The sequence below is a fragment of the Ipomoea nil genome, unplaced genomic scaffold (genome assembly GCF_001879475.1).
Source record: "Ipomoea nil cultivar Tokyo-kokei standard unplaced genomic scaffold, Asagao_1.1 scaffold0233, whole genome shotgun sequence".
Taxonomy (NCBI): Eukaryota; Viridiplantae; Streptophyta; class Magnoliopsida; order Solanales; family Convolvulaceae; genus Ipomoea; species Ipomoea nil.
This window is the reverse complement of record NW_017616661.1, coordinates 67,859-94,423: the sequence shown is the minus strand read 5'-3', so window position 1 is coordinate 94,423 and position 26,565 is coordinate 67,859. Positions and strand designations below refer to the sequence as shown.

The window sequence follows — 26,565 nt, the reverse complement described above, 5'->3', positions numbered from 1 at the left end:
GGGTTTTTCAGATGCGGATTTTGCAGGTTGCAAAATAGACAGAAAAAATACTTCCAGGACATGCCAGTTCTTGGGGGGAGGCTTGTTTCTTGGTTCAGCAAAACGCAAAATTCCATCGCAACTAGTACCGTCGAGGCCGAATATATTGCTGCAGGAAGTTGTTGTGCGCAAATTTTGTGGATGAAGCAACAATTGAAGGATTACGGAGTTAATTGTGATGACGTTAGTATTTATTGTGATAATACTAGTGCAATCGCTATCACTCACAATCTGGTGCTTCACTCAAGAACCAAACATATCGACATTCGACATCATTTCATAAGGGATCACGTTGAAAAGAAAAATATCAAGATCGAATATATCCCTACGGAGAATCAAGTTACTGATATTCTCACGAAGCCTTTATGCGAAACGAGATTTGCTACCTTAAGGAACGAATTGGGAATGATCGAAATGAGCTAAGTATCACTGGACTTAATCTCTTGATTTAAATTGATACTTGTGCTCAAAATAATGTGTTTTACGTGATTGCATGCATATATATATATATATATATATATATATATATATATATATATATATATATATATATATATATATATATATATATATATATTCGAAATTTTGTGTGATAAAATTGCAAAATGTGTTAAGAATTTATTTGTGTATTTGCATGTGTTATTTAACATGAAATCATATGCCATGCAAATTAATTTGATAAAATGTGCAATTTGTGACTAATTGATAATTTGTTGATTTAAAATTGCATGATTAAACTTGTGATTTGGACTGCAAGTATTTGTGCATGGTTGTGTTAATCAAATGATTTAGTTGCATGTTCAATGTGTTTTTAGCATGATATATATGTGTTACGTGCTTATGTGATTTATGTGATAAAATTTGCTATATAAATGTTCTTAGAAATTTGGTATGAAAAATAATTTTGTTAGTTTCTAAAATGTTTAGAATCTGATTTGTGCGCAAAAATTATGTGAAGAGATTTCTAAATGTTTATTTGGAAAATTTGTGGTAATTTTGTTAATTTCCAAAATGTGCTTATTTGATTGGAGATTACTGTGCGGGAAATAAATATATATGGTTGTGTGTTGATTATTTATGGATGATTTTTGCTACTAACAACCTTTTTGAGTGTGATTATATTTGTGGTACACGTTTTTTAGAAGGAAATCAGGAGATAGGAGGAGATCAAAGTTTAATTTGGAACCAAACCTTCACCCATAAACTCCTACCCAATCTAAACCTCCCCCCATACTCCCCTCCTAAATCAAAACGCTTCCCCAACCGATTCTATAATCGTCACCCACATCTCCCCTCAGCAAAATCACCTCAATCGTCCCTCATATATTTGACATTAACTCTCCTTGAAACCGCTACCCATCAAATCTCTTCCCATCCACTGCCTTCTCGACCAATGAAGTGTCATGCAAGCATACATTACACCTCTTGAAATCAAACGACGGTTGAACCCAAAAGAAACCTTTCAACCCCTACATCATTAGCTCACATGGTTCTAGCACATTCCTAGGCCTATAAATTAGGAACAGAAGCAAACAAGTCGGTGTGGAGATTTCTTTTGCTTGTATCTAATTTTGCAGGTTTTGATGGCTCCGAAGAATCAAGGAAGTAGAAGGATGTCCAGGAGATTGACCGAGCAAGCAAGACAAGAGATGCTAAGAGCTCGACATGCTGCAAATGGAGGACATGAAGTCTGTGACACACCAAGTGATCCTCTCATCCTATTCTTTGAAGAAGAGAAAACACAACAACCGACCAAAGATCAAGTTCAAAAAGGTCAAGAAGTCTCAGCAGTGCAGCCACGATACTCAACACCATCACCCCTATTATCTCGACCTCAAACCCGCAACTTTAAGTGATCTGCTCGACCTCCAGCGGAACCCGGATTCGTTTATGCTTTGAAATCAAGTTCTCCATCTCCACCGCATGCTGATTTTGAGGACTAATCACAGCACTGGCTTCTCTACCAACAAGGCCTGAATGATGTTATCTGGAAATGTTATCTCTCTCTCCCTAAGAAGGAGATAAATAAAAATGGTTGATTTTGCTATTGGTTCTCTCTATCTCTCTCTCTCCTACAAATGAAAAATCCCTAAGTCTTATAAAAAGAACAAATGTTTCGTAGCCAAGAAGATGTTGGGAAAAATAGCAACGTCAACGCGCGATCTGGAAGCCTTTTAAGAAGCACGGACACTATTGGTGTATGGTTGAAAGGAAATCTGTGCCGTGTTATAATAACACTACCTTAAAAGCGTTATTTGCCCGGTAACGGTGCAGTTAGAATCCTGGCACGCTTTCGACAGGCTACACAGACCTACTACGGATAGCTTGCACTAGCAATCACGTAGGCGAACCTCACTATTGCTCAGACGAAGGGAGGGGGAAGGAGAATAGAATAAATGACTCGAATTCAAGGTGTGTTTTGAAACGATGTTGGGAGCTGCTATTTATAGTAAGCAGCCCCTCCATCCCTTCCACAAAAGTGGAAGGGATGTGCATCGTCCACAACTAAGCGCCATATGCGCTGTCCACAAGAAGAGTGCAAAAGGCGCTATACCACCTACAACACTAGCCACACAAAGTTAAGCACATTCTCCAAACTTCATCTTTAATTTTCCAACAATCCCCCACAAATTTAAAGAGGAAAGGAAAAGGGTAAAGTCTGAGCAATACAAATGAGTTGATCTTAATGTCAGTGTTTGAGAACTTGAACTGACACGTAGTGACACTGAGTAATTTTCTTCCCGGGAGTGATGTGAATCTTGAACTCACCGGTTAGATAAATTTTGAACTCGAATGCACACACCAACTCAAAAAGCAGGTTCTACAAAAGTCAAACTCTTTGACTTCTTATGAACACCCTTAGTATTAAAGAATGTTATGTCTGTCTCAAATATGGACTTCTACCCTGTCAAAGTCTATCACAAAATAGACTTTTAACTCTGACAAGTCTTACCGCATTACAAATTTTTATGTCTTATCAAGTCTATCTCAATATAGACTGTTAACTCTATCAAGTCTATCTTAATATAGACTACCATTAAAGGCTTATAGAGTAGTTGAGGACATAAATCAGTTGTAAGTCTTTTCTTTCTATCATAGGCTGTTATTTGCAATGCAAACGACAGTTTGTGAATCACAATGTGGTGAAGATGTTGGACACCCCCACAATTACACGGTTATCACCATGTTTCTTAGCCACTCAGCTTCTTGGGATAACCCCATTATCTTTCATAAGAGGCGGTTAGCCCTTTTCTACTCAAGTTAGGGATCTCTTTAGGTCTATCTCAACATAGACCATGGTAGCCCTTTTCCACTCAAGTTAGAGATCTCTTTAGGTCTATCTCAACATAGACCATCCCAATTGAGTATAAGAGGCTAAACTTCCAATGTGGGACAACATGGATAGGAAAAAGGAAGCCTTTCCTTTTAAATGCTCCCAACAATCCCCCACCATTAAAGGGACTTAGGCTGATGCTGTCATTGCCTGACAACGATCAAAACAAATTTTCATGCCAGTGTATAAAACTTGAACTGTCATATAGTGACATTAAGGGGGCGTTTGGTTCAGGTTATATAACATAACCAAGGGAATGTGACATTCCAAAGCTCACATTCCGGTGTTTGGTTCATATTATCTGAGGGAATCTAACATTCCCAAGGAATGTCACATTCCCTCCACATAGGATTTTGAAGGGAATGTGATTCCCTTCAAAATCTTAGGTAATGTAAGATAACTTTGGTTATGTTAGTTTATTATTATTATTATTATTATTATTATTATTATTATTATTATTATTATTATTATTATTATTATTTTATATATATATATATATATATATATATATATATATATATATATATATATATATATATATATATATATATATATATATATATATATATATATATAAAATTATTTTTGTAATTATATATATTTTTTATTTTTATTATGTTATGTTAGCATATAAAATAATTTTGTTTCTCAAGTTCAAGATTTTAGTTAATATTTTAAAATCATGTAATTATATATGATACCGTTATCTTATTTATTTATTTTAATTTTTAAATTTATTAAAATATATGAAAATATGTTAAGGATATTATAGTGTATATAAAAGATAACCCTAAACCAAACATCATTATATTACATACCCCAACTTTAACCAAACACAGGAATCTAACATTCCCAGTAATCTAACATTCCTAGCAATCTAACATTCCCTAAGGTAATCTGACATTCCGTGAACCAAACGACCCCTAAGTACTTCTCTAAACGGGAGTGAATTTGATCTTGAACTCATCGAATAGACAAAGTTTGAACTTAACGCACTTAATTTGCTTTGGTCGCTTTAAAATATGTGAGGTCATACTCTTGACCCTGAGATATCCCCTGTTAGGTCTATTCTAGGATAGACCTTCAACTCTGTCAAGTCTACCTCAACGCAGACCACCATGACTGGCTACAGAGTATCTATGGGCACCACGAGCACTTTGTACTCATGTCATTATGCGGTGAATTCATTAGGTTTGTCTCAACAAAACCACCCTTTCTCAAAGAGTTATGAATTCATTAAGAGTTGTAGCTCAACCTCACATGCGGTGAATTCATTAGATTTGTCTCAACAAAATCACCCTTTCTCAAAGGATTATGAATTCATTAAGAGCTGTAGCTCAACCTCACACGTACACACACTGTCGGAATGACCAACTAGTGTACTATTTTGTAACTGTTTCCATGGTTTCGTTTGACCACAGAAGTGGGATCCACCACGAATTCATTACCACTTGGACTTTAAGTCCTTCCAATGAGTCAACGACTAATCCTCATAATTAGCCCTCAAGTAAGTTGATTCTCTTGACCAAACTTACATGCACTTTGACGAGTACTTCGTTTACTCGTAAATAATCCCTTGAGATTTTCATGTTTAACATGACACATTCTCTTTCATCATTATTCTCAATACCACAGAGAAACTTTTGATGAAAATATATGGAGTTTATTACCCCACAAAGCAACACTTACAAATATTTTTGTCAAATGTATTTGATCTCTTACCCAGACTGATATTTGGTGCCCATCATTAGCTCCTTTGTAGACTGAGTTTTGCCGACTTGCTTTGTGGAGCATTATAGAAGCTTCGCACTCTGCCTGATACATGCTCAACAGTTGATATTTCAACAAACTTGGTTATCTCAATTGATCACAATTACCCTTTAATTAGGAATTATAGGTATTTCAATATGACTCAACCAAGAGTTTAAATAATATATGTATAAATGCTCATTGTTAGTAAGCCATAGAAATAATGTTGTTCACATGCTACATGAAGTTGAACAATATAATCACAAATTTCACATCATATTCTTATAAGAAATTAATCTCATACACAAGGAATATGTTCGAGTTCATATTTATTCGGAATATCTCTCAACAATGAGACTTCAGAGTTGCCACTAGCACAATTTTTTCCTTCCCTTAAGGAATTTAAAACTCATATAAAGCATTCATAAGGTGCAGATCAACATTGCAGTACTTCAACAACTTCTATTGCAAGGCTTTGATTGTATTAGCAACATATGAAAGTCAACCTCATTTCAGGTAAAGATCAAGTGGCGCTCTAACTAGCCTGCATGATCAACACCCTACTTCTGAAAACTCCCAGGTCGAGTGGTGAAACCGAAGTTTACTTAAAAACCATCTTCCTAGACAGAGTGTTCAAGAATGATGACTTTTCCATGTTCTGACTAAATTACAATTGAAGCTTATGATATATGCTCTTAATTTTATAACAAATAATTTTTGGTAAAAAGTTTGAGCAATGTCTATGCACGAATTATTTCAATCAATGTCATTAGTATTCAAAATACTAAAGAAATAAGTACTGCTAAGTAATCAAAATCTAGACAGCTCAACTAGAATTCAATACTAAGATAACCATACTTCATGCGAACCCTTAGAACTAGAGCAAATATAGTTACTCAAAATAACTATTTATTTAAAGAAACTCAATACTCATCTTGCTCTGTCAGATTGACTTTTGCTAGTTTTGCCCTTGTGATGGTAGCACTGGTGTGCTCGGTGTCCTTGCTTTCTGCACGCAAAACACCTTCCCTTAAACTTCTTGATTTTTCTACTCCTTTCGTTGTAGACGGTTCTGACACTTTGATTTTCAGTTCCATTGGCACCGTACTTTTCTGACAGTGATTCCCAAATGACTTTTGCCGAATCTTGTTTGACATAGATGTCGAACAAATCGTCATTCATTTGTGACAGCAGGTATCCTCTGGCTGCCGCATTGTCATTTCTAAATTGAATCAGAGTTACACCCGGTTCTTGACCCGGAATGTAATCTATTTCAGGACTGCTTTCTCTCGATTCTTCACCCGGAGTGTAATCTGGTTCATGGTTACATTTTGTAGCACTAAACGGAGAGAACACTGTTGGAGTAGGTTCAGGTGCAACTGAATATAGCACGTAAACCAACTTTAATTGTTCGAAAAGAATAAGCATTCTTTTAGCCCACCTACTGTAATTTTTCCCATCAAGCGCGGTGATTTTTGATAGATCCGGTATGACAGAAAGTGCCATAATGCTCAAGGTTGACTGTTGCAGAATAACGCTTTTAACTGTTGGGAAAAATAGCAACGTCAACGCGCGATCTGGAAGCCTTTTAAGAAGCACGGACACTATTGGTGTATGGTTGAAAGGAAATCTGTGCCGTGTTATAATAACACTACCTTAAAAGCGTTATTTGCCCGGTAACGGTGCAGTTAGAATCCTGGCACGCTTTCGACAGGCTACACAGACCTACTACGGATAGCTTGCACTAGCAATCACGTAGGCGAACCTCACTATTGCTCAGACGAAGGGAGGGAGAAGGAGAATAGAATAAATGACTCGAATTCAAGGTGTGTTTTGAAACGATGTTGGGAGCTGCTATTTATAGTAAGCAGCCCCTCCATCCCTTCCACAAAAGTGGAAGGGACGTGCATCGTCCACAACTAAGCGCCATATGCGCTGTCCACAAGAAGAGCGCAAAAGGCGCTATACCACCTACAACACTAGCCACACAAAGTTAAGCATATTCTCCAAACTTCATCTTTAATTTTCCAACAGAAGGTACAGAAAAAAAAAAAAGGAAAAATATATGAATAAAAAAAATTTTAAAATTACTGTTATGGCTACAAGAAGGGATAAAAGAAGAAAAGAATTAAGAGGAGAATTGTCAGAAGAAGTAAGAGGAGAAGTACCAGTTGAAGTTACAGTAAAAGTTGATACTAAGAGTAGACAACCAATCAAAGAGGAACTTTCAAGTGTATTGGCAGTGCACAATACTGAGTCCACCATGCCTATCGTGGACCCTTTTCTAGAAAATGAAAAGTTATTTGCAGACACCTGTACCAGAACAGAAATTCTAGAAGAAGAGATTGGTGATCTGAATCAAGAAGTTGAATCACCTGAAGAAGAAGAGATGCAACTCGTTTATACACCCATTCTTACTAATTTGCGAAGGAGTCTATTCGGATCTCCTCAAAATATTGTGCAGACAAATGATCAAGAAGATGGCATATTTACCTCTTTATTTGCCAAAGTTGCCGAATCCAGTGATGTTGTTTGTCAAACCATTGGAGAAAAATTGGTTGAATAAAGTCAATTGATGGAACAACAACACACGGATACCCGAGTCAATCTCAAGGAACTAATGGAGTATCAAAACAGTTTGAAGACTCAGATTGACAAAGCAGAAAGAATCTTGAATGGAGAATTGACAAAAGGATTATTTGATGTAATCCAACTTATGAAGAAGGAACGTGAAGCTGTTGAAAAGATTCATAATGAACGACACCTGAGACAACTCAAAGCTATTCAAGAACAAGAAAGCCGAATCAACAAACTTAAAGTTGAGTTAATAATTGCAACAAACAAGCTGGACAACGTACAAGCTGTTTCTATTGAAACACACAATAGTATTGAAACTGTGAAGACAAACCAAGACCGAGATTCTAAGACCCTTGTATTTTTTGTTGATAACGCCAAAAGGGGGGAAGAAATTCTCAGTCACTTGGCTTTGCAACAACAAGAATTTATTCTTGGAAGTCAACAACAGCCAGTTACACCGACCCAAGGTCGAGGCCAAAGCCGCGGACAATCCTCACAAGGACAATCTCAGATTGGTTTTGCTCAGTTCGCGAGAACTAGTCTTGGTACGAGTACATCAAAGGTTACTGAAACTCGTGGCTGGTTTGAATGCTCAAAAGGTCCCGCCACTCAGCAAACAATATGAACTAAGGAAAATCTACCAAGCATGATCAAGAAATGGCCTGCAGCCGATCAAGCCCAATGGATCTCGGACAAGAATAAAGAAGAAGAAGCTAAAAGGAAAAGAACTGAGATGTGGTATGAACTCAGAGATTTTACAGGAAACATGGGCATGAACCTTGGAGATGAAAGAAGCTTCGAAGAATGTGTTGTATGGTGGGAAGCAGGAGTTCTTCCGGGCACTAATATTAAAGAAGCTTTTGGATATTACATGGCTGGACAAGTTACAAAGAGATTTCAGAATGCAAAGTTCAAGGATGATATCTTCAAGCTAAGGGGACATGTCAAGGAAATTTTGAAGAAAGACATAGGTGTCAAGAAACCCAAAAGGTAATCTGGATATTCTCTTAAACTGATATTTTTGCTATTTTCGAACCTCTGTTGCGTTTTTCTCTAAATGCTCGAATTATCTCAATAATAATTTCTCATGGTCTATTTTGAGTTTAGTGTTTTATTTGTCTTTTGTAATTAGACCATCGTGAATTAAAAAGACAAGATATGTCAAACGCACGTCAAAATTAAAATTGATCAAGAAAAATAATTCAAGATGCGTTTAGGAGCTTGTCTAAAAATTAATTCACAAATTTCTTTTGATTTTGTCTAGAAAACCTTCTGTTAAACTCATCTTGGCTTTGTCAAATAAAATTGAGCAAAATGATTATTTTTTAAAGACTTAAAGCCAATGACTAAGTATAGGTTTTGGCATTATTGAAAGGGGGGAAATTATTAGGAATAAAGTGTAATGGTTTTGATATGCAAAATTTGTATTTGTAGATCCCCCAATTTTATTTTGTATAGGTCTAGTAGAGTCTTAGACCATGATCGGGAAATTATTTAATTAGCAAAAGAGAAAAACAGAGGAAGATGCATAAAAATAGTAGAAGAAGATATCAAGCCTAAAAATCAAGAATTTGTCTGGTAAAAATGATAAATTGAAGAAGAAGATGAATGATATGAATTTCACGTCGATGCTACTCAGAAAGAATTCCTAGAAGGATTTTCGATTAAGAAAATCAAGATTTGAAGTTTGCATGAATTTGACTTGAAGATCAAGCATCTATGGAAAGAAAGGAGTACATCAAAGAAGTTTGGATATATAACCAAATGATTGTACCGATGAGTTTGAAGATGCTTGATATATTATACCTAATGGCTCAAGTTCAAATCTGACCATCTACAATTTTACAAGGTAAAATTTGAGAAGCAATTCCACTTCCACTTGGGTGGGCGTCCATTACAAGTGGAAATTGAGAAGCAATTCCAGCCAATTTCGCAATAGAAGTTTTGGTAATAATTACAAAGGAGAAATTCAAATTAGGAGGAAGCCAGTTTGAAACATGAGAACACCCGACGTGGAAAGATGAAGAAAACTTGGACATGAAGAAAACTCGCTTAGAAAACTCGCTTCAAACACCCGACGTGGAAAGATGAAGAAAACTTATAGTGAAGAATTGTAGTATGGGAACTGAAAGATGAAGAAAACTTACAGTGAAGAATTGTAGTATGGGAACTGGCATGAGAACACCCGACGTGGAAGATGAAGAAAACTTACAGTGAAGAATGAGATCGTCTCTTTCCAACGGAGATCTCTGACAAAAGATACAAGAATTCAAAAATGAGATCATGTCTTTCCAACGGGCAGATTCTCATTACCAGCTATAAAAGGATTAAGATATGAAGACTTGAAGATAGAGCAAGAATTAAAGAAATCTTCAAGTGAGAAAAGAGAAAAAGAACTCAGAGAGCTTTGAAAGAAAAGAGAAAAATAACTCAGAGAGCTTTGAACGAAATATAAGAGTTCTAAAAGCATAGCTAAACAGAGCACAAAAGTCAAGTGTTATACTTGATACATTCAAAGGGAGAAAACACTCAGAGATACAGAGCTATCAAGAGAAATCATTCAAAGAGTGTTGAATATTCATCACAAGAGACTTGCAGTACATTGAAGATCATCTACAGAGTCTCAGAAGTTGGAAGCAAGAAGAAAACATGTCTTTGAACAAGTGATATTCCTACGGGAGTGTAGGAAGGGAGGAAAGTAACACGGAGTTGTGAAATCCTGGATTGTCACACGGAGCTGTGAGATCCGAAGCAGCAGTGTCGGAGACACTGGGCGTGATTAGTGTGGGCTTTGTGATCAAAGCACTAGATCACAGAAGAGCATTTCTACCGGAGCGTAGAAGACGGGGGAGAAAGTAACGCGGAGTCGTGAAATCCTGGGAAAGTAGCGCGGCGACTGAAACCCGAACCAGCAGTGTTGGTGTAATTGTCAACATTGCCAATTCTTTAAAAAATAGTCGTACCATTTTAGAGTCCATGTGTAATTGCATTTATGATCAACAACTTTGTTGTTAGGTCGCGCAGGTCTAATAATAATGTAAGAACAATTTTATCCGATAAAAAAATAATAGTATAATATTTGTAAAGTAATGTACAATTGTAACATTATAAAAAATACATATAAAAAAATATTAATACCATAATGACATAAATCATTCCAATAATACAAAAGCATAATTGAAATATTAAGTTTTGTTCTAAATAATCAAAAGAAGATTAATTAAACAAAAAACAAAACTTAACCTAAATTTTTTTTTAAATGCAAGAAAATCAAATGATTTTTAAAGTTCCTGATTTATATTCCTTGATGCTCAACTTTGAATGCTATGTATTTAGTCGGAGTAATTATTTGACTAAAGTTTATGTTAAATTTTATATTATATTATATAATATATATATATATATATATATATATATATATATATATATATATATACTAGTTTTTTTACGCGCTTTGCGCGAATGGGATAATGTCTAATGATTGTTTTTAAATAAGTATTTCAAAGTATATCACTGCAATATTATATAGGAGATGTTCAAAGGTTAGATGAAGGGTACGACCGGATTTCTCTCTGACTTGTCCTCGCCGGCGGCGACCCATCGGTCACCGGAGGACCAAGATTTCCTGGAAAGAAACACCAAGAAAACGAAAAGAACGCGAGGGCAACTGGAAAGCCCCATGCCGCAACCGTCTATGGAGGCTGGGCAGGAAACTCCAGTGGGCGAAGAGTTGATGTCGCCGGACCAGTGGACGACTCCAGATGTGACTCCGAACAACGGTTGGGCTCGTAAGGAGGTAAATCATCAACTTCACCCAGAGATTGTATCCAATGACGATATGGAAGAAGATGGATTATTCGTCTCGGAATACCCTATAATCCGAGTCACCAAAGAGGAAAAGGAAATACTCCGGCGACCTTGGCGCCGATCCCTTATTCTCAAAGTTCTGGGCAGGACCGTTAGCTACTCATATCTTTTTCAGAGATTGCAGAAAATGTGGAAAGCGGAGGCACATTTTGACATAATCGCGCTGAGCCAAGATTACTTCATTGCCAAATTCGAATCGCTGCGTGACTATGAGTTTGCGAAGTATGAAGGACCTTGGACGATCTTAGACCACTATGTGGTAGTCCAGGAATGGGAGTCTAATTTCAATCCCTATAACAACAAGACCAAGAAAGTACTAGTGTGGGTGCGGTTTCCGGATATACCCATCAAATACTTCGACGATGTGTTATAATCAGTAATTATATGATTATAGTTATTATAACTATATTAATTATTTATGAAGGAAAAATGAAATAAATATATTAATAGTTTACTGGAAATATAATCAGTAATTATATTCTTATAATTATATTAATTTTTAATTATGTGGAAATGAATATTAATTCTTTTTATGAACGAGAAAGGAAATGAATATTTCACAAAGAAATCTGTTATTAATATCATGTTACTAATCGACAAGGAAATCAGGCCAATTAATCGACAATTATTAGGAAAAATGAATAAAAATCAATATTAATTATTTTTATGAAGGAAAAAAAAAAGAGAAATAAATATATTCAAAAAGAAATGAAATATGAAGAAAAACGAATGAATATGTCTATATTTCACTAAAAATATAACACAGCTTTTGGCACAGAAATCAGACCAAAAGAAAAAAGAAATTAATATTAAAAATGGACTCGAATTAAAAAAAAAAAAAAAAGTGCTTAATAAGTAAATAACAAATTTGCTACACAGAAAATTAAGGTAAAGGAAAAAGGAAATGATTATTAAACACGTACCAAATTGTTTTTGTGATTGAAAATGAATGTTACAAACGTACCAGATTGTTAAATAGGAATAAATTTTACACACGAAAATCTATTATTAATATTATGTTACTAATAGGCATGGGAATCATGCCAAATGAAAAAAGGATTTAATATTAAAAATTTATTGGAAATATAACACAATTTTCCCTTAAAAAAAATTAGTAACCACCAAATGAAATATTAGGAAAAAATTATGAAGGAAAAAGAAATGGAAACAAATATTAACTCTTTCTATGAAGGAAAAAGGAAATGAATATATCCATATTTCACTTAAAATATAATCAGTAATTATATTATTATAATTATATTAATTATTTATGAAGGAAAAAGGAAATGAATATGAACAGAAAAAATAAATAAATTTTACACACGAAAATCTATTATTAATATTTTGTTACTAATAGACATAGGAATCAAGGCCAAATGAAAAAAAAAAAAGATTCAATATTAAAAATTTATTGAAAATATAACACCGCTTTCCCTACGAAAAAATTAATAACCACCACATGAAATATTACGATAAAATTATGAAGGAAAAAGAAATGAAAATGAATATTAACTCTTTCTATGAGTGAAAAAGGAAATGAATATACTCATATTTCATTTAAAATATAATCAATAATTATATGATTATAATTATTATACTTATATTAATTATTTATGAAGGAAAAATGAAATGAATATATTAATATTTTATTAAAAATATAATCAGTAATTATATTTTTATAATTATATTATTTTTTAATCAGAAAGGAAATGAATATTTCAAACAGAAATCTGTTATTAATATCCTAATCGACATGGAAATCAGGCCAATTAATCGACAATTATTTGGAAAAATGAATAGAAATCAATACTAATTCTTTTTATGAAGGAAAAAAAAAAGAAATGAATATATTCAAAAGGAAATGAAATATTAAGAAAAACGAATGAATATGTTTATATTTTACTGAAAATATAACACAGCTTTTTAAATTTTTAAATATAAATCTATTAATACAAATTATAATGAATGAAATTATATTATAGAATTTTTATATATACATATTAATAAATATTATGTGTATATACAATGTATTATTCAGTCATATAAGGATATGCGTCCAATTAGAGTTTATATTTATTCATACAAAATTTAGAATTTACATTTTTATTGATTTCTAAGTACAATTTTCTTAGTTATTATTATTCATATTTTTGAAATTATAATATATATGAAATACAATTTGGAATAAATCAATTTAATTTTATAAATTTTTTTCTATAAACTTATCTAAATATGTACATGATTAGAGATTATACTAACCATACAATATTTTAATTTTAATTTTGTATGTTATGAAAATAGATACTTGACCAAATATATAAAAGTCCAACTATATTATTATATTGTACATTTTAAAATCTTTTTATTTTTCTAATTTAATTTTAAATTCATAATAAAAAAAATCTCGAGTAAAACACTATATTTAAAAAGATACAATTTGATAAATATCATAAATTAATTAATACAATATCATTTATGTTTATAATAATTAAAGAAAAAAATAAATAATTCAAATATGTGAACCAATAATTTCAAAATGAAATTAATGTATAGTTACAAATAAATATAGCATGATTACATTTACTTTAATTAGTTTTAATTCCCTTAATGATATGACTTTTCTTTATCAGTTGTTTATGGGAGGCTAAGGGAGTGTTTGAGTTGGTGGAATTTTTATTTTTTTTAAATACTTACTAATAAAAAATAATTTAAAAATATTTTGTAACCCCTCATACCATTTGTAAATCTTATATTTTTTAAACAATACAATTTGATAAATATCATAAATTATTAGTACAATATCATTTCTGTTTATAAATTATAATAATTAAAAACAAATTCAAATATGTGAACCAATGATTTCAAAATGAAATTAATATACAGTTACAAATAAATATAGCATGATTAGATTTACTTTAGTTAATTTTAATTTCCTTAATGAAATGACTTTTCTTTGTCAGTTTTTTTTATGGGAGGCTAAGGGAGTGTTTGGATTGTTGAAAAATATTTTAAAATAAAAATGCATACAAATAAAAAATAATTTAAAATATTTTTTAACCCCTCATAACATGTGTAAATGTTATATATTTTTTAAAATACAATTTGGTAAATATCAAATTTTTGTTTATAATAGTTAAAGAAAAAAATAAATAATTCAAAAATGTGAACCAATGATTTCAAAATGAAATTAATATACAATTGCAAATAAATATAGCATGATTAGATTTACTTTAATTAGTTTTAATTTTCTTAATGAAATAACTTTTATTTTTCAGTTTTTTATTAAAGACTAAGGGAGTGTTTGAGTTGCTGGAAAATATTTTAGAAATAAAAATACTTACTAATAAAAAATAATTTTAAAATATTTTTAATCCCTAAACATGAGAAAATTTTACATTTTAAAAAAATACAATTTGATAAATATTATAAATTAATTATTGCAATATCATTTATGTTTACAACGAGAGTAATTAAAGAAAAAATAAATAAATCAAATATGTGAACCAATGATTTCAAAATGAAATTAATATAACATGATTAGATAAAGTGACTAATACCCCTCTTTTGGGTGAAAGGGCTGGCCTGGAGATTTAAAGTTGCTCAATTTCCAAAGGCAATGATCAAATCCTTGCCTTTGGTTAATAAGGATGGATGTGTCTCTTCCACTCAACCACACCCCCCAAGTTCTTAGTGAAATGACTTGAATAAAAGTAAAATCCTCCTTTACAACATCCCAACCCAAATTAATATGAATATTAATTAATTAGTAAAAAATAATAAAGCTTAATTGGTAACAAAATTTTATATGAAAATTAACTAATATCTAATGAATTGTTACCTCAGATTAAAGTCAATATGTATATAAAAATGAAAAATGGTTACCAAATTATGAGAATAATTAAATTATTATAATTATAAAAATAATGGATACAAATTCTGCGTAACAAATGAGAAAATTCGTTTGAAATTCTGCGTAATTTTATAAACAAATAATAATTTATTAATTATTATTTACAATAATTTATACTATTAATAAAAGTAAAATTATCACCTTCAACATTCCCGCCCAAATGAATATGAATATTAATTAATTGGTAAAAAAAATTTAATAAAGCTTAATTGGTAACAAAATTTTATATGAAAATTAACTAATATCTAATGAATTTTTATCACACATTGAAGTCAATGTGTACTTAAAAATGGATGATGGTTATCAAATGCTGAGAATAATTAAACCATTATAATTGTGAGAATAATGGAAACAAATTCTGCGTAATAAATGAGAAAATCCATTTGAAATTATATGTAATTTTATAAGAAAATAATAATTTATTAATTATTATTTACACCAATCTATATTTATACTATTAATAAAAGTAAAATCTTCAATTAAAATGTCTTTCGCCCTTCTGATACGAGATTGCCATTCAAGTTCTAACGAAAACAATTCACGTTAATGCTCGCATATTCCATGACTATCAACAAAAGTCAGGGTCAAACACTAACTCACGTTGAGTTATTACTAAAAAAACTCGTCTTTAATCACGGTTAATTGTATGTGAATTTTTCTCGAGTCATCCATCCTGATGGTCTGATGGTTTTAACTCTAGACGATGATGGATAAAATTCCGTTACTACTACCAATGCTGTCTACAAAGAGATTTTCAATAATGTATAATTCAAGTTATTGATATTATGTTTTTTATATACAAAGATGACAAAATTGCTATATATCTACATAGAAAATATATCTTCCGTATAAATAATTTCTATAACTGAGTTGCTAGACAACGAGCTAATTAGCCCAATTAATACAAATTCTAAACACTGATATATAAAATCTCTAAAGTTGCAGCACCGAATGCGTATATCTACACGTTAACTATTAATTGGGCAATTATTTACTCGAATTCAAGTATTGATAACATCAGAAAACATAATCGGTGCAACTCAATTCTTCAATTATATTATATAATATTTGATGTTATAATTTATACAATTGTATATCGATCTAAATATTTTTAAAATATTATAACAAATTCATTCCGTGCAACGCACGGGCGCAAATACTAGTATCTACTAATAACAATATTTATATATATCTATACACATACATACTTAGTTAATTTACTTACTAAATTTATGTACATATACCATACGCACATAATTATATATGTAGTAAACATGTTATAAAATACATTTTATATTCAAATGTATATAAAATCATACGGTCCAAAAATAATTATTTTGTAGTTCAAATTAATACATAACTACTTATAACAAAAATATTATTTTTATTTATAACGACAAATATAATAGAGATGAGATTCTCCAATCGCTCAATCAAGATGTTTCGATCAGAAAGAACTAATAATTTTGAAAAGTAAGACTTTCTAATTTTAGAAAGGTTAGAAAAGCCGGGTATCACAGTGCTAAGCAGCACTGGCTTCAGGGGGCAGATCGGAATACCAAGTTCTTTCATAAATTCGCATCACACCGGAGGAAGAAGAATGTAATTGAGAAGTTGAAAGATGATAATGGGGTCTGGAAGGAGGGTCAAGCCTTGGATTCTCTGGTCACCACATATTATAAGCATATTTTTGCTTCTGGGGGGACTCCAGGGCCTTTCAGTGTTGATTCTATGCAGCCGCGTGTGACTGAAGGCCAGAATGCTCATATGTTGCGTCCGTTTGAGCCAGAGGAGGTCCGAAGTGCATTATTCTCTATGGGCAAAGATAAATCTCCTGGTCCAGATGGCATGAACCCTGGTTTTTACCAATCTTTCTGGGATGTTATTGGTAAGGATGTCACTTCTTTTGTGCTTAATTGTCTCTCTCAGTCATCTTTCCCTGTATGTTTGAATGATGCAAATATTGTCTTGATCCCTAAGAAATGTGTCCCTGAGCATGTGTCTGATCTACGACCAATTGCTTTGTGCAATGTGTTGTATAAGGTTATGGCTAAGATGGTAGCAAATCGTATGAAGCCTTTGTTAGAAGGCATTATTTCGGAGTCACAAAGTGCATTTCTCCCAGGTAGGTTAATCTCGGACAATATTTTAATTGCCTCTGAGGTTGGCCATTACTTGAGAAGGAAACAGCTAGGGCAGGTGGGGTGGGCCGCGTTAAAGCTTGATATGGCCAAGGCGTATGATAGGATGGAGTGGTCTTTTGTGAGGGATATGCTAATGGGTTTGGGTTTTGATGCAAAATGGGTTCAGTTGGTTATGATGTGTGTCCAAACAGTGCGGTACAGAGTTTTGGTAAATGGTAGGCCTACGGAGGAGATTGTGCCTACAAGGGGGTTACGGCAGGAGGACCCCTTGTCTCCTTACTTGTTTATCATTTGTGCGGAAGGGTTATCTTTGCTTTTACAGGATTCTCAGGCTAAGGGTCTTATTCATGGTTGCAGGGTGGCCTGGGGGGCACCGCCCATTTCGCATTTGTTTTTTGCAGATGACAGTCTGCTCTTCTTTAAAGCCAACCTGCAGGAAACATTGGAGGTGAAGAAGTGTCTGAGTGTTTATGAGTCTTTCTCTGGCCAGGCGGTTAATTTTCATAAGTCCAGTGTCTCTTTTAGCCGCAATACACACGTGGGGACACGGGAACTCATTTCGGGGTCCTTGGCAGTTACACAAGCTGATGATTTTGGGAAGTACCTAGGGTTGCCTTCTGTTGTTGGCAGGAACAGGAGGGCGGTTTTTGCTTATGTTGAGCAAAAGCTGAGGCAGAGGTTTGGATCGTGGAATAAAAGGTTACTGTCCAAGGCAGGTAAGGAGGTTCTTTTGAAGAGTGTAGCACAAGCTATGCCGACTTATACTATGAGTATTTTCCTGCTCCCGGTTTCTTTATGTGTTTCTTTGGAGAGGCTAATGAACAGGTATTGGTGGGGGCGGAATGGTGAGGACAGTAGCATACATTGGTTAGCCTGGGATAGGATGTGTAAACTTAAAAAGTTTGGAGGAATGGGTTTTAAGCGTTTGCATGAGTTTAACCTAGCCCTGTTGGGCAAGCAAGGATGGCGGCGGCTTACTAACCCCGGCTCCTTAATGGCTTGGGTTTTTAAGGCAAGGTACTTCCCGACTACTTCTTTTTATGTGGCTGTTTTGGAGGGTAATCCTAGTTACGTGTGGAGGAGCATTATGGTCAGTCAGGATTTGTTAAAGTCCGGTTGCGGGCGTAGAATTGGCAATGGTAAATCTACTCTAGTTTGGACTATCCCTTGGCTACCAGATGATCAAAACCCATATGTTGAATCTGAACAGGTGAATAATGGCCAATCAATGTTAGTCTCGGATCTGATTGGTGCCCACACGGGTAGTTGGAATGGAGATTATTTACATCAGGTTTTTAATCCGCGAGATGCAATGCTTATATCGCTGCTGCCTGTAAGTATGGGTTATGAGGATATGTGGTACTGGGAAGGGGATTTAAGGGGGTGCTACTCGGTTAAGGATGGTTATAGGAGGTTGGGTTTTATAAATTCACAGCCTTCTTCTGTGTGGAATAATGTCTGGAAGTTGCAGGTTCCCCCTAAGGTGGAAGGTTTTTCTATGGAGAGCCCTCTCGAATATATTGTCCTCGCTTGATAATTTGATAAATAGGAGGGTGGACCTAATTAATATTTACCCGTCATGTGGTTTATATGAGGAGTGTGTTATGCATATTTTATGTTCGTGCCCATATGCTATCAATGTTTGGCATACGTCTCAAATTCCAATCCCCTCTTTTGCCAACAGGAGTTTCATGCAGTGGACGGAGGAGTGGCTTGGTGGTGCAATAGGTTTTACTCGTGATATACAAGGACAAATTTGTGGTTTGCTCCATGCCCTTTGGGCCGCTAGGAACTCGGCGGTTTGGGAGGGTAGCTTGCCGGCACCACATTTGCTTCTTCGGCGCCATGCGGCGTCCTGGACGTCTTGGATGGAATGCGAGCAGCGGCGGGTTGGTGCATGCAGTAGGCACACCGCGGCAGCTTCTTCTCAGCCCCCCCATGCAGCAGTAACGTTCCATTATTACGTGGACGCTGGCTTCCACGGCTCACATCACGCGACTGCATATGGCTTTGTGGTTTTGGATGGTGACTCCTCCTTTTTGGCGGTGGCAAATGGACCTTTGGCGTGTTCGTATGATCCTCTTCTAGCGAAAGCAATGGCGATGAGTGAAGCCCTCTCTTGGTTGAAGGATAACGGGTATTCAGGCGGCAGAATTTACACGGACTCATCAGTTTTGGTTTCAGGTCTTAATTAAGCTAGTTCGTTTCGCACTTATTTTGGTTATATTCTATTGTCTTGTAATCGTTTAATTAGTGCTTTGCCTGGAACATTTGTTAGTTTTATTAATAGGGATGCCAATCATGTGGCGCACTCCTTATCTAAGCATGTAACTGCGATAGCAGGACGATCACTTTGGAGGGATATACCTCCGTCTTTTATTGAGCTCGTTGTGGCTAATGCAATCTGATTCATTTGGCTTTCAAAAAAAAGTATTAAAATCAATCTATATTAATCCCTATAGTTAATTTTGAATTTAATTATTTAACTATATCATTTATTTTTTTATTTTAGTTATTGACGTTTAAAATTACCAAATTTAGTTTTTATGTATTGAATCATTTTCATTTATTATCCCATCGTTAACATAGAAAATAAATTTGAAAAATCATGATCATAACACCAATTGTTTTTCATTTCTTATTCTAACATTCTAATTTCTCCTAACCGTTCAGATAAAGAAAAGTTTGAGCAGATAACTAAATTTAGAATTAACTCTAATCACTATGTGAACTATTATTGTTTTATTAAAATACATTTTTATACTAAATTATTACATATAGTTTTTATTAACAGTGGAGTAACGAATAATATCTTTTTTAATTTTTTTTGAGAACATAGTATATTTTTTAATTAATGTCATGAGATCAAATAGTGAATATAATGTCGCACGAGCTTAATCAGTAAACAGTATTTGAAAGAAGATATCAATGTTCAAATATCGCACTAATATATCTTTGTGGGTAGAAATATTTGGTTCTGTTTACTGCGTCAGTGAATTACCGTGAATTACATTATCCTAAAATATTTTGTCAAGTTGAGACGTGGGACCCTTGAGTTTGAGAATTCAAAAACGAGTAGAGATAGTGAATACTCCGTAATACAATAAATTTTAGTGAGAAAAGAGTAACATTTTTGCTTCTAGAATTTTACAAATTACAATCGGTAAATTCTCCCGAGAAGGGGGTTTGATGTTATATTGTTATCCCCTCCCGCCACGAATTTTACCGCAAAGCAAGCGGTAAATCTGCACCTTGCATGAAATTTCTGCTCACAAGTTCCCAATATTTTCAACCCCGTCCCTCCAGACCCCACATTTTACTCTGTGTCACCCCTCTCTCTCTCTCTTTCTCTCTCTATCTCTCTCTCTCTCGTCCCCTTTCTCTCTAGGCTAGATTTCGTCTCTCTTTTCCCATCTCGCTCTCTTGAAGAAACTCCATGAGCTATGGCAGATTTCAGATCTTCTGATTAATTCGGAGCCAATTGAGTTCGGTTGAAGTTTCGGATGCCGTAACCCGCCTCAAGGAAAAGTCTTCAGCTTCCCTCTCTTGATTTTGAATTAGGGGTTTTCTATTCTCATTCAGGTTATCGCCTATCATTCCTCCATCGTTCGTTTTTATCTTTTTTTTTTTTTTTTTTTTTTTTTTTTAAATTTGTTTTTTTTTTTTTGTTTTTGTCAATATATATCATCTGCTTTTTGTTTCTTTCTATGGACATTGAGGGGAAAAGATTCGCTGCTTCGGATTATTGTATAGCTACGGCATTTTTTGAAAAAATACGGTGTTTTTTCGTTGCTTATTCGATTCAGATGCTGAGAAACTTAGGGTTCGTCACGAGAAACTCTGTGAGATTTTAGGTGCGTTGTTTTATTGTCATCCAAAATTGAGAGTTTTCCTATTGAATCTTACACATAAAAAAAAAAAGGAAATTTTTTGTTTTTTAAAAAATAAAAATTAGAGAGAGGGAGAGCTAGGGGGAGAGATACCCAAAAAAAATTTGTGTTAATCTGCTCTATTTTATATTTTTTCCAACTTTTCCTTTGGGTTTAATCCGAAAAGTAGACCTGAGATCTAGAGTTCTATATAGATTTGAAAATGGCCTTGAACTATTCACATAGGCCCATATTTCCTGCTCATATATCTGAGGATAATTTGGTGTCCCCAATGAGGATTGTGAATGGGTATCTTGTGGAGGGCATTCCGGATAAAACTGGGGAGGGTTTTATTTGGCCAAGACATACGAGTGGGGAGTCAGAGGAGTGGTTTGAGTATGGGAGGGAGAGAGTTGATAGCTGCGGATTGCCAGAATCGGCATCTAAGGATATCATTGACCTTCTGCCTTCCGACCCATTTGAGATGGGCGTAAGCACATATCCGATTGAGATGGCCATAAGAACCACTGTTACAGCTCTTACTGGTTGGCTTAAGGACTTGGAGATAGATTGTGGAGGATCACAGAGAGATATTGTTGGGCCAATTAAGGAAGATTATAGCTTTTTGATCTGGAACAATGCCATGAGATTTCAGCAATTCCCTTCCAATATTCAGTCACATTACAAGTTGAATGTATCTAGTTGTATGAATCCATCACACGAGAGGGCTGTGGGAGATGAACTGCCCCAGTTTGGTACATCATCAACTTGCAGTACAAGAGACATTGGCTTTAACAATGGGTATAGTAATGATTTTGTGCCATGGATTCAAGAGAAGGATTTGGCATGCCCTTCTGATGACAAGGGAGAAGCTCCCCACGAAGGTTTGTCATATGCTTTAAATTATCTTGGAGTGAAGGATCTTTTATCAGTTCAAATGGTGTGTAAATCATTGTGTTCTACTGTCAAAAATGATCCTTTATTGTGGAGGAGCATTCACATTGATAAGCCTTTAAATGAGAGGATCACAGATGATGTCCTCCAGCTATTAACTAGCAGGGCTCAAGGTAGCATGGAATGCCTAAGCTTGGTTGAGTGTCCCAAGATCACTGATGATGGCCTGAGGCGTGTACTTGAAGCTAATCCACACTTGACAAAGGTCTGCATTTTTTTTTTTAATTTTTTGCTAACAAGTATTTTTTTTTTACTTCAATTATTATTTGTGTGCCCTGTTTCATAGTGATTATCACTCATTTGGACTAATCTATTGTGGTGGGTATTTCTTAAATAGTTAAATGTTTGTCCAGTGTGCTTCAATGATCTTCTAGTTTCTAATGACTTATATTCCTTTTATTTGAGGTAGGGGAGGAATGGATGATGGGATTGTATAAGTTATATTTTGGAAAATCTTCTTTTCTTTTTCTTAACTTTATTTACTATCATAGTGAATAGGACATCAATACACTTTTGGGAACTTCTGAATCTATGATTGTTAACACTTGTGGTTGGCTGGTTGCTCTTCTTATATATATATAAAATACACGCACAAACACTTTAAATAACCATACAAGACAATACAGCTTAAAACCAGCTCATATAATTTTGAGTATAGTCGAGATTTGGGTTCACATACCTATATTCGTCTTTGGGATTGGTTTCAGACTGTCAGTTTCTTGTAAAACATATGAGGCCAACTCTTGATCTAAAGAATGCTTTAATGTTATGCTTGTCTTTAGTGTATTAGATAATATATTTGTGGTCATCAACTATGGAGTATCACCAAGGATAGTATTACAATTACTATGGAACTAACTCCCTTATCTTGAGAAGGTATATTGCTACTTTATGAAGATAAAGATGAACTTAGCATGCTTCTTTGCCTTTGTGCTCCCTCATAGAGTTTATTTCATTTGCCATGTTTTTTCATACTATTTGTTTAGCTAACATTTTTTTTGTGTGTGTTTAACATCTACATAGTAAAATGTTGATTAGGGTTATAACACTATTGCTTCTTGCAGCTGTGTGTTCCTGGATGTACAAGACTAAGCATTGAGGGCATTATGAATATTTTGAGGGCTTTTAATTCTAAGAAGGGCATTGGTATAAGACACCTAAGAATTGGTGGCCTTTACGGTGTGACTCATGAACATTATGAAGGGTTAAAGTCCTTGTTAGGCGCAGAGAGCCTCAAGGAGCAAAATGATCCCAAGCCACAATTTTATTTGAGGGGGAGTGTTTATCGCTTGTGTGATGATGATTGTCCTATCGATATTGAAGTATGCCCAAGGTGTGAAAAAATGAGGTTGGTGTATGATTGCCCTTCAGAAGGATGTCAAGTGAAAGATCGTGCTACTCAAGGATGCCGGGCATGCACCCTTTGCATTGCAAGGTGTGTACAATGTGGCAAGTGCATCAATGATGGTCCATATGAAGAAACATTTTGTCTGGAAAATCTTTGTACTGATTGTCGTGATCAGATAGAGAATCAAGAGAGGCATGAGGAGCCTAGCCTACGTAAGCATCTTCATGGCTAAGGCAAGATATCTGGTGTCTTAATTAGGTGTTTTATATGGAAAATTCCACTATTATAGTTTCTCAAGTTTGAGGAGAACACGTGAAGCAGCTGGTTGACTTTGAGCTCTTGCCTATCATTATGTTCAAGGCCTACCAGGTGAGTCTTTTTGGTTGGTTGAGACTTTGAGCTTAGAGTGATTAAATGATAGCTCAAGCCTAGTTTATGTTTTCATGAAAATATATATACTTTTTTTCTTTTGGTTAAAAAATGAATTGTGAAGTTTTCAGATTCTATAAATGCGTTTTATTTTTGCATACCCATGCAACTGCTTCATATATCAAGCCATTTCCCCCAGGTTTTGAGTGATTTAATTTCAACATTCCACTTTCATGTTTAGTGATAGACATATCTTTCCTGTGAAATTTGTCATACTGTTCCTGTGAGCTATCCTCATTCAATTTGTGTCCCATGGGTTTGAGTGTAGCATTTACATAAAATGAGAGAAACAAGTTGGGCAACTGTCCAACTGAGGTAAAATCTCAATGGTTAGAGAAACTGCTATGCTCTGGTGCATTTTCTGTTGGGTTTCAAAATATTATGTTGTTGGGAGTTGTGAAATTAGTGTAATCTGGTAGTTAACACTCGTCTAAGTTATGATTATTTCTCTTTAATTTCAGCAGTTTATTTCAGCAGTTTGAGAGAAACGCATATGCTGAAGGCAACACTCAAAAAAATTTGCAGATGGCTGAAGGAGGTGCTAACCTGGATACTGTCTTCTTCCTAATCAATGGATTATCGCTTATTTTACTGTAGAGCATGTAAAACTATGGCTTCATTTTGCTGTTGGCATGTAAAACTATGGATGGCTTCATCTTACTGTTGACTGTTGAGCATGTAAAACCTATGATCATTTTTTTTTTTTTTTTTTTTTTTTTTTTTTTTGGGTTGGGGTTAAAAATTACATTCTAGGGGTTGTTCATTCAAAATTTGTTGGACAGTGGGCTAAGTTTTAGCACCAAATTAAATCTGGAACCCCAAACTGTATAAACTACGAGTCCCTAGTGATGCTACTCTGATTTGAACGTAGTTGGATGCTGGCTTTGTTTCTTTAATGCTAATTGCCTTATTTATATTCTATTCTCTATAACTCTTGTAGGAGAAGTTGAACATTTTCCGTTTAATTTTTAGTTTATTTATTTATTTATTATAACCAATTAATTTGCAAATTAGTGTTTTTTTTCCTAGTGGTTGTGTAGTGGTTTAACACTTTTTTCTTGTGATTTTTAAATTTGACTTAAGATTTAATTTACTAAAACTTAATTAAATAATACAAAAAGTAAAATTAAATTATGAAGTCTTTTATCATCGTGATGAAAGTGGAATGGGTATTAAAATGGAGCCTGCACAGTCTGGGTAGTTTAGATTGTGACCAAAGATACAAGATTAAGTTCGCAGCTATAAGTGTTGGTTCCCTGCAAATTGTGGCCAAAGGCGCAAGATTTAGTCCTGGCAGCTAGTCTTTACTCCTCTCATTTAATTAGTCACTAAGTTATTGTGATTTATCACGTTTAGAATTTCTTTTGGAGTAAGATGTGGGGTCATAAAAAGAGGGATTTCTCCTTTGGTGGGTATGGTATTAAAAATGAACAAATTGCACTTTTGGTCCTGTGAGTATTAGAGTACTGGCAATTTGAGTACGTGACTTTCAAAACTCCAAATTTAAACCTTTAACTATGCATTTTTTGGCAGATTTGGTCCTCCGGACCAAATTGCCGGCCAATTTTGGCCGGAAAATAATTTAATGCTTCGAATTATTTTGTGATGAGGGTAAAAACGTCATTTCACTCCCTTCTTCTTCATTCTCCCTTTCTTCTTCGTTCTTCTTCTTCTTCATCCCGGATCCGCACAGTGAAAGGGCTACTGTGAGTCTACTGCCGATGCTCTCAAGGCCTTTGATGAAGCCATGGAGTTGATGTTATATCTTCTTCATTCAACCTTCTTCATCTATACAGTACTGATGAAATTTTTGAGACTCAAAGTTAACGGCGTTATAGTGGAAGTTTCCGTCTCCGGTGGCGCTCCGGCGGCTTCTCTGTTATCCAAGAAAATTCAAGAATCGAAAGAAAATTGAGGCTTTAACAGATCATATGGAGCCCAGAGAGCATCCAACGGGCATGGCCGACTAGCATCCAATCTCACCCATGGCTTCCCTTTCCCGCTCCAATGCAGGAGGCTCACCGGACCCGGATGCAGATCCCGGCAGAGCCCGCGAAAGTTGTCCCCGCCGAGCCCGTGTTGGTTCCACCGGTGATCCACCGGCGCTATTTTTCCGGCGAAGACTAGCAGGAAGGGCGGCAGTGAACCCAGTTCGTATATCCTCATTCTCTTATGGAGTTCCATCCATTCTTCGATCTTGACCAGAATGTCGGTGGAGATGGTCCTGGAGAACTCGTCGAGCTGGCGCTGTCGCTCCTGCGGCAGCTCGACGCCGGTGACCTTGATTTCCCGGTGGACAGTTTTTTTTACCGACTCAAATTGCATGACCCAATGCAATTGCGTTC

General features: G+C 34.7%; 1 protein-coding gene and 1 long non-coding RNA gene across 5 annotated transcripts; both read left to right on the top strand.

Moving 5' to 3' along the window:
- Positions 1-2,424: 2,424 nt before the first annotated feature.
- Positions 2,425-3,744, top strand: LOC109146726. The gene is made up of 3 exons (XR_002048490.1): positions 2,425-2,488; positions 3,113-3,118; positions 3,733-3,744. It is a non-coding gene; the product is annotated as an uncharacterized LOC109146726 (long non-coding RNA).
- Positions 3,745-21,289: 17,545 nt separating this feature from the next.
- On the top strand, positions 21,290-25,024 carry LOC109193941 (F-box protein SKIP14-like). Of its 4 annotated transcripts, none has more exons than XM_019344781.1 (3): positions 21,290-22,648; positions 23,508-24,160; positions 24,698-25,024. In XM_019344781.1, the coding sequence occupies exons 1-2, from the start codon at positions 21,713-21,715 to the stop codon at positions 24,021-24,023; spliced, it is 1,452 nt and encodes a 483-aa protein (XP_019200326.1). In that variant the 5' UTR covers positions 21,290-21,712; the 3' UTR covers positions 24,024-24,160; positions 24,698-25,024. The 4 variants fall into 4 exon arrangements, with proteins under 4 accessions (XP_019200326.1, XP_019200318.1, XP_019200342.1 ...); XM_019344773.1 differs by having other exon boundaries at positions 24,695-25,024; XM_019344797.1 differs by having other exon boundaries at positions 24,685-25,024.
- The last annotated feature ends 1,541 nt before the right edge of the window (positions 25,025-26,565 follow it).